The 9,706-nt window shown below is 45.1% G+C and overlaps 1 protein-coding gene across 2 annotated transcripts in view; it reads left to right on the plus strand.

The window, feature by feature from the left end:
* vimar (visceral mesodermal armadillo-repeats) overlaps positions 1 to 4,053 on the plus strand; it is a 124,737-nt gene extending 120,684 nt beyond the window's left edge. For both annotated transcript variants that reach the window (XM_037428550.2, XM_075878156.1), the window contains exon 15: positions 20 to 4,053. In XM_037428550.2, the coding sequence (XP_037284447.2) occupies positions 20 to 147 (128 nt within the window). In that variant the 3' untranslated portion in view covers positions 148 to 4,053. The remainder of the gene's footprint in view (positions 1 to 19) is intronic.
* The last annotated feature ends 5,653 nt before the right edge of the window (positions 4,054 to 9,706 follow it).

Below are 9,706 nucleotides of genomic sequence, written 5' to 3' on the forward strand. Positions count from 1 at the left end.
TGCTAGCTATTTTGTGCAGACTCTTTCAGGCCCCTTCTACAGGCTGAAGGCTATGCAGCAATCCTCACTGACCTAAAGGACCACAGTAACCATCTGCTGTCAAAATCTGCAGCACAGGCCCTGCAAATCCTCGAAAAAAAGGCATGAAGCGGCAGGCTTGAGCAGCATTTGGGGCATTACTGTGGCTGCATTGGCAAAAACCATTTCGTTGGCATTTCTGTGTGCAGCATACATAATTAATGTTCAGGCCTTTGCATGCACCTTTGGCAAAGATAGGTGGTATGCAGGACAAACGTGTTTTTTTCTCTATTGAAGATGAGTCATTTTGTGAAAACTTTGGAGTGGCAACTCTACTTTCTTCATGGCATGACCGTTGCTTGAGAAATATTTAAATGAAATGTTGTTAAGATCATTCTTATAAATATGCAGACTATTCTTGCTCGAGGGAAAAATACTATCGTAAAATATTGAGCATGTACTCTCTCCAATTTTTTCTTTAATTTCAAATTTCTGCGTCTATCCAGGAAAGTCCTACCCCTCCCTTTCTGCATCCTGATCATGCATGATTTCCAGGCAACATTTGCCTGCATGAATCCAGTCTAATATTTAAGCACCTGCACCTGGAATTTGGAGTCTATTGTGATTCTTTTCTTATTCACATGATGACTGCTCCTCAGACTTGATGCATGACACCCATGACGATTTTCAGTTGGCCGCAAGCAGAAGCATGGCTTTCAAAATCTCTATTTGCAGTTGTAAGATGGTATCTATAATGCATTTAGTTTGCAAAAGTATCGTATAATGCGGAATATAGGTCGACCCCCTTACCTTGACTAGCAAAAAAAGAAAGAAAAACGCGCAATAGTTCACAGATTCAGTCCTCCAAGCTGTCTGAGCTCTCCTCCGACGACGACTGCTTATCGCTAGCCGCCTCCCATAGCATGTCGTCCTCAGTGCCGTCGAGAGCATTGCTAATGCAGCACTTCTTAAATGCGCGCACCACCATCTCTTCAGGCAGAGACCTCCATGCCTCGGAGACCCAACCAGAAACTGTCGCGAGAGGTGGCCTGCGCAGCCGGCCTGTCGGCGTCCGCAGGTCGTTGCCAGCCATCCATTCGGTGTACAGCGCACGCACCCGGTCCTTGAAAGGTTTATTAAGGACAATGTCTAGCGGTTGGAGTGTTGACGTCATCCCTCCCGGAATGACGACAAGATCCGTCTTTCCATCGCGAAGGCTCTTCTTCACCGATGCGGTCAATTGCCCGCGAATGCGTTTAACACGAGCATGTTCCGGTGCTGCAGGAGTGCTCCGGGCCGCCGGTTCCACACTGTCCGGATCCACTCGCGCATTAGGGCCTCGTCCATATACCCCTTCTCGTTGACGCGGATGACAACATCCCGCGGAAAGGCCTTCTTTGGCATCGTCTTCCACTTGAAGATGATGAAAGGGGGGCAACTTTCTGCCGTTGGCCATGCAGGAAAGCATAACGGTGAAGCGCGAATGCTCGCTTCTGGTCAACAAAAGCTTCACCTCTTTTGCCCTGCATTCGCAAACAGTCGTGGACGACGGCATGTCGAACCACACCAACGTTTCGTCAGCGTTGCCAATCTGGTCTAGCATGTAGCCATGCTGCCGCCGGAGGCTGTTCACGTAGAGTTGAAACTTTATCAATTTGTCCTCGTACGCCTCCGGCAGCTTCTGGCATACCGACGTGCGCCGTCGAAGGGCAAATCGCTTGCGTCGCATGAAGCGACGAACCCAATAAACGAATCTCTTGAAGTCTTTCTTTGATAGACTGGCTTCACGGGCGAGCTCGACGGCTTTTGATCAAATGAGCTCCGCATTCACCGGCAGGGATCTGGCACGGTACTCGCGGACGAAATCCGCCACTTTGTCTTCGAGTTCCAGGGGCACAGCTCGGCGACCGCGAAACGTCTTCCTCACGTTACACACTGACAGTTTGGATTTTTGGTTGCGCCAGTACCTAACGCTTTTCTCAGACACACCAAACTGTCGCTGTGTCGCCATGTTGCCATTCGCCTCCGTGAATTCAATAACTTTTCTTTTAAACGCGGCGGTTAACTGGTGCCGCGTCCCCGTATTCATGGCTAGTCGCAGAGTAACGTCGACACTCGCTACGAACCACCCATGCTACAAACACTAAATCAACAAGAAAAAAGAAATAGCTCCGGCCCAAAGAGGCCATGTTGATGCTGATGCCAACGTTACTAGGTTCTTCTTCAGTTGGCAAACTCCGCTGGGATGAGGCGGTGAAACGTGGGCCCTTTCGTTTACCGCTCCCTAGGTGGCGCTTCCGATCCCGTTTGACAGGTCGCTGCGACGTAATGGATCATATGCACAGTGTTAAACGGAGTTCTTGCGGTTAATTTGGCGTTGCGGGAGTTATTTTCTGTGATAGTGCACTAAGGTTATTATGAGTGGGCAATTAAAGCACAAGTTGTGCGGCTAATGCGGTGCCACATGGCGGAGATGCGACTGCTATGCCTGAATCTTGCTGGCTTTGTGTTAATTTAGCCGTATTGCGTTTTTGTTATTTAAAATTGAACTGTATATATTAAATAACCGTTGCAGTGGGCTTAAGGGTAAATACTGGAGGACTATGCACTTGGATTCAGGTGCATGTTAGAGAAACCACAGGTTGCCAAATTTTTCAAAGCTCTTCACGGTGTGCCTCGTAATCGTATAACCTTAGTTATTGTTATATGATGAGGCACACACCACATTCACCGGATGCTGCTGGAGATATTAAAAGTGTAAAACCTAGAATAATTTGTTCGTTACAGATAACTCAAATTTACGATCCGAACTATTTCTGTTTTTTTCAAGGAAAGATAGCACACGAATTCAATAAATGCATGTCCCTTATAAGGCTATAAAATGCAAAATACAATGAGTTCAGCAAAGTCTTATTGAACGAAAACAATTTATTGAATGCTGCAACAAACTGGAAGTCACTTTTGTTCACGCAGTATCAAAACTACTTCACTGTGAACATTGTGCACGTAGTCAAGATATCGTCCTCCTGGAAGTGGAGGTCGCACACAGCACAAGATCTTGATAGTTCGTTATCCAATCTCGGTATTGCTCGTTGCCACTGTTGAAGACCCACCTCATCAACACGTGGCTTGAAAAAGTGCCTTTTTTCGGTCGCATATTACGTTGAGTCGAAGCCGCTTCGGCAGCCAGTGACAAAGCAGCGAGGCATGTTTTATAACATCAAAAAACAGTCGCACGTTGCATGAGAGCTATGCAGCTAACAACCAGCACGATAATACAACAGAGCTGACAGCAAGTTAGACACATTGTCAATTGTCACCATGATATCGCAGTAAGCAGCAGTGGGAGTACGAACTGTGAGAGTGTCGTCGAGCTCGCTGAGACACACAATGATAGCGATTGCCACGAAACACACTTGCACTATACTTGCAGGCTACGAAGAAACACTTACTGTTTCGCTTCGCCGGCGTGGTCGGTGACGTGCGCCTAACCGCCATGATCCTCGTCAGACCAGTCAAAAAACGAAGAGTGCGCCCCCTCGTGGTGGTACATAGAAGGGTGACACCTGCGGCGGCGCAGTTTGCTGAGAGAAGAATCTAGTAACGTTGGCTGATGACCAAAAAGCATGTGACACTTCTTGTTGCCAGACGATCTTTTGGTTTATGCCAAGGGCCGGTATATAGGTCGAGGGGTGACTTTTCATTGACATTTTTTGGAAAAAATCTCGACCTATATTCCGCACTATACGGTAAGGCCTTCAACCTATGTGTTTGTTGTGTAGAGCTGTTGCATTGGTATGGGCTCATTATCAAGGGTGCTTCCAGGTCATGCCACCGATAGTCTCATCGTGTTGCCTGTGTTTTTCTTGTGCTTGTAAGTCGTTCTCATATTGTGCCATGCCACGAGCAGAAACCAGAAGACTTCTGAGGAGGTGCACGTGCACTCCACTTTTTTCTGGCGGGAAAATGTTACTGCCACCATCTTAAAGCGACACTAAAAAGCAAAATGCTTTTTCACATATTAGTAAAGTACAATTTCACAATCCTGAAAACACCTCTCTTACCGCAATATGACACTTGGTAAGTGAGAAAACACGTGAAAGGAAACTGCGGGTGGAGACACCACCTTGAGATTCCCGCACCACACGCAGCGCCGTCATCAATTTTCCAAGGCATCTACTGGGTCCTAGGTAGCTTCTAATCAATGAAATTGAAGTACATTGTAATTTATGTGTGCTGTAGACTTAGCATACGAAATAACAGAAAATTTCATCTAGCCAATGTCGTGAAAATACGGGAAATACATTGTGGAATTTCTTGTGTCACGCACGGAGATTACAGCATGAAATTTAAAATGTGGACACTTTAACCTTGATTTTCTCCGCTAATAATGAACCTGTGAAAGTGAAACTTATGACATTAGAGTTTTCAGAGTGCAGTTTATAAATCTAAAGCAACTTATTGATTCTCTTTGATGCTATTGTGATGCCATTCTCAGAAATCACCCCCTTTTCCCTTCGCCACTTTGCTGGCAATTTCGCCTTACTGACGGGGGGGGGGGGGGGGGGGTGGCATTCACTTGCTTGGTATTTTACGGTATATACCTCTGTGAATATATTGCAGCCATGAATTTTATGCAATGGCACTGGCAGCTTCAAGCAGTTCTGATGCGCGACTTGCTGTGTGTCAGGTCTGATACATATAATTTATGTTTTGCATGCCGGCACAATTACTTACACAGTGAGATGTGCTATAGAGTAGATATAATGAATGCAAGGCTGACTACCATCAGCCATAGTGTCCTTTTTTTTCTTTGCCCATTCTTCTGTCAAATGTTGTTAATATTTTGTTAATACCACCATTATATATAGTATGTTATACATATATGTTTATTACGCTAATATTAGAGATAGGAATTTTAAAAAAGGTAGAATTTCTGATCAATATTTTGGTCAAGCAAATAAGCATTTGTAGAAAACTCATGCTCCCGCTGTAGACCATCGTTGTTATCTAGGAATATTGACATTTATTATCCTAAAGAGGATGGTACCTAGAAAATCATGTAGGTGTGGTTAATTTTGTTGCAAAGCATTGCAAAGCCATTCGTGCACTGCCATTTAAAGTTTTTCGTGTAGCCAAGATAGGCCTGAGATAAGTAGTCTCAATTGGAATGAGCCAAATACTACTAATGTCATGTATCATCATAATTGTCAACCTGTTCCATGTTCACTGCAGGATAGATGAAGCACCGTGTATGTGTCCTCTTCTCGTCAGAAGTTGACTCACTCGGACTCGCTCAGAGTCAGATCGAGTCGTGAGTCTGAGTCTGAATGAGTAACATTTTGGATGAGTCCAAAGCACGTGATATATTTCTTGAGTGAGTCCCACATTTTTTTTTGCCGACTTAAGGTCCTATCTACTCATCTTCAGCATGCTTTACTTGGATTCACATTTATACTCGTATCTAGCCACACCTATTCCAAAGCAGTATCATTGATATCTACCATTCAATATTTTCTTGATCAGAGGCTTAAATAATGTGGGGGGTGTGGGGAGTGCCTTGATTTTTTTCAGGCAACTTTTCCACAGAAGTTCTTGATAAATAGATTTTATGTTGTCATTTTTTTCAAAAAACTTGTTCTTACTGGTTTGCAAGCACATGTAACTTGCAATCGAAGCTACTATATCAAAAGGCTCTTAGAAGAGCACCAATTACATGAGATACTGGGGTTAAAAAGCATAGGCATTATGATTCATAAAGCTAATTCTAGGTTAACTTGGACTCACTCAGACTCAGATCGAGCCTTGAGTCTGAGTTTCAGGGAGTCTGGGTAAGAAATATTTTCATGAAATGCAAATTAGTTCTGTGGAGACCCTTGAGGTGGTGGAATAGTTAAGAAAGGGAAATTAGACAACCATTTGTTTGTGGCTTAAAGTCACAAAGAAATCTGTACGGATTTCTCAGAAAAGCTTCTTAGTTGCTGAAAACTTTTCCTGGTCCGGGGATCAAACCGGAGACCAACACCTTTATGGAGCTGTTGCTCTACCAATTGAGCTAACCAGGAAGCTAGCAACTTGCAGTGTGAGGGTGAATTCATCGACAACTCAAAGCATATAGACACAAGTAATGTAAATGAGTTCTGCGGAGACCTCCTAGGTGATGGAAGGGCTAAGTAAGGGAAATTAGACAAGCACCTGTTTGCGGCATAAAGCCACAAGGAAATACCTAAGGATTTCTTGGAAAGAAAATCTTAGTTGCCGAAAACAGGTGGTATACTGGTTTTCTTATCTTAATATTTTCTTGAGTTTGAGTTCAAGTGAGTCAAGTCAGAGAAAAATATTGTTATTTTGAGTCTGAGTGAGTTGGGCTATGAAGAATAATGGTTAGTCTGAGACCGGGTAAGCCCTAAGCACAAAATATATTTAATGAGTGAGTCTCAAAGAGCTCTACAATTTTGCTGACCTCTGCTTCTCATCCCGTTTTTGGTGCAGTTTTATTCTTCATTTACTAAGTAGTACCAACCAGCCCTATTAAGCACTCTGCCACTGCAGGATTATGATCGCAAATTTACCCCGTCTTGCACGAGCTCATTCTATTCTAATTTTGAAAATTTAATTTTATTCTTCCATCTAAGCCTATGCCATCCCCTATGCTTCTGCTCTTTTGGGGTCCATTGCGACACCCTGACTGACCATCAGTTATCTGTCCACACTACATGGCCTGCCAAGGTCCCCTTTTAATGCAGTAGCATTAAAGAGCTCATTTTGCAGGAATTCCAGCATCAGTGTTGGTGTCAGCATCGACATCATTGGTTGTGAGCAAAAAATTATCTTGTCTGTGACTGAGAAATTAAAAAGGATGCAAATAAAACAAGTAATAAAAAATTCGGTCTCATCACTAGGGCAAAGCAATGAATGCGACAGCAAGAAATTAGAATATGTATCACACAAAAACAAGTGGCCCGATAGTTTAAGCACGGCGCTACAGCCCAAAGAAGGACGCTTCAAAACACATAGGTATGCATTGGACATGTGTGAAATGACAACCATCATAGTTTTTATGTATTTTCATTTCACGAATTCACTGAAAATGTCCGCAATGCAGAAGCTGACACTGTTTAATTTTTATTCCTTTAGTTCTTTTAAACAGCAATACGTGGAGTGACCCTGTAGGGCTACCGACATTATTGGAATTTGCCCTAGGACGGAAGAAGAGGAATCATGTGGTGTGGCAGCAAGGCTGGGGCGAGAGGCGCAGAAAATAAAAAAAGTCAGTGTGTTTTTCGCTCTGGCGATACAAGGACATGTCGAGTGGCTTTTCGCATGTGTGCTTCATAATTGGTGACTGTGGACGTTTGCACCAACTATCAACTTGTGCCAGGTCACATAAAAAGACGTTGAGCCATGTCCGCTAGCCTCAACCAACTCGGCAGACGCCGAGACCGATTCAACTGCGACGGTTATTTCAAACACTATCCGACTGCCACAGTTCTGGGAACGGAATCCCTTGGTGTGGTTCATCCAAGCAGAGGCCCGTTTTTAACTCTCGCGGATCATGTCCCAGACTCGCAAGTACTTTTTTGTGGTAGACCTGCTTCCAGCGGCCGTCATCGACGAGGTTTCCGTTCTTCGGCATTGAGCCCCGCCACGGTGGTCTAGTGGCTAAGGTACTCGGCGGCTGACCCGCAGGTCGCAGGATTGAATCCCGGCTGCGGCGGCTGCATTTCTGATAGAGGCGGAAATGTTGTAGGCCCGTGTGCTCATATTTGGGTGCATGTTAAAGAACCCCAGGTGGTCGAAATTTCCGGAGCCCTCCACTACGGCGTCTCATAATCATATGGTGGTTTTGGAACGTTAAACTTCACATATCTATCTATCTATCTATCTATCCACCTTCTGCATTCGTTCACGCACGCTCTACCGAAGTCTCCTTACGACTTGATCAAAGCCGCTTCACTAGACCGCATGGCTAGCTCGGAACGCACACAATTGCTACAGCTAATCTCATTTGAACAACTCGGCAGTCAATGGCAAAGCCAGCTCCTCTATCGATTCATTAATCTTCTCGGACCACGCTGCATTTCCACCACAGATAGCACATTCATCCATAAGCTATTCCTTCAGCGCTTGCCCACCCAAGTCCAGATGTTGCTGGTCAGTGCTTCAAGCCAGAATTTGTCGGAGCTTGCTACGTTGGCTGACAAGGCTATGGAAGTTGCCAATCCACTTCCCGTGGTTGCAGCTGGGCTTCTGACTTCAACATCGCACGCCGTCAACCCTTCACTGACGAAGGTGCCCGAGCTAGCATCAACATTGTTTCCTGCCGCTGAGTTCTGCGATAGACTATAGAAGCTTCTTGTTGCAACCACGCGCATGTCGCGGCCTCCTTCCTTGCCCCTAGTTGAAAACCATCCGGCCAACCGGTAGCGGCCGGACGGAGTGTTCACAGGCCCACCCCATGTCACCTCTTTTATGTCATCGACAAGGTCACTGGGCAATGCTTTTTAATCGACACCAGCGCACAGGTCAGCATTTTACCTACTACACGTATCTATAGCGCGGCTACTCCAGTGCTGTTTTCGCAAGCTGTGAATGGAACATGCATTCCAATTTTTCGACAATGATCACTTACACTCAACCTGGAACTACGAAGACCATTTTGCTGGCTGTTCATGGTCGCCCACGTTTTTTCTGCCATTATCGGTGCGGATTTCGTCATAGACCATGGCCTTATTATCGACGTCAAAGAACGATGTCTATTCGACGTGACAACTTACCTCTTCGTTAAAGGGATTGCTGCGCCGGAAACCACAGATTTAGCTCTCTTTTGTGCTAAGGTTTCCAATGAACTCTTCGCAGCTTTGCTACGATAATTTCCAGATATCACCGCATGGCGGAATCGGAAAAAACCAGTGTGCCTCGAGGTATGTCATCACATCATAACCTCTGGACCCCTTGCTTTTTTCGACCACGTTAACTTGCTCCAGACAAACTCAAAGTTGCACGTGCAGAATTTAAACATATGTTGTAATTATGAATTATTCACCCATTCACTAGTGACTGGGAAGCTTCGCTCCTCATGGTACCCAAGAAATTGGGTGACTGGAGGCCATGCAGAGACTACCGATCTCTAAATGGTGAGATGATTCCAGATCGTTACCTGTTACCCAACATACAAAACTTTACCGCTGCTCTGTATGGTGCCACCATACCAAATTCCCTTGGCTGAGTCAGATATAACCAAGACGGCCATTACAACACCTTTCGGACTCTTCTAGTTTCTGCGAATTCCATTTGGTCTGTCATTTCGACGTTTCATCGACAGTCACGTGTGGTCTACCCTTTGTCTTCGCCTTCGTTGATGACTTCTTGGTAGCCAGTAAATCTGTTGAAGCGCATTTACATCTTGGTTGTCTCCTACAGCTACTGTCTGACCACGGCATCACCATCAACGTCTCAAAAAGCGAGTTGTGCCTCTAACCTAGTTCTTCTCGGACATCATTTGGACCCCAGAGGCGTCCGCCCACTTTCCTCAAAAATCAACGCAGTACAGAGCTTCCCGAGGCCCACAACGGTCACTAAGCTGCGACAGTTCCTCGGCATGGTTAACTTTTACTGCAGAGTTATCAAGAACTGTGCAAATATAGTGGCCCCTTTGGACTGTCTACTTACCAGCAAGGACAACAGG

The sequence above is a fragment of the Rhipicephalus microplus genome, chromosome X (genome assembly GCF_043290135.1).
Source record: "Rhipicephalus microplus isolate Deutch F79 chromosome X, USDA_Rmic, whole genome shotgun sequence".
Classification (NCBI taxonomy): Eukaryota; Metazoa; Arthropoda; class Arachnida; order Ixodida; family Ixodidae; genus Rhipicephalus; species Rhipicephalus microplus.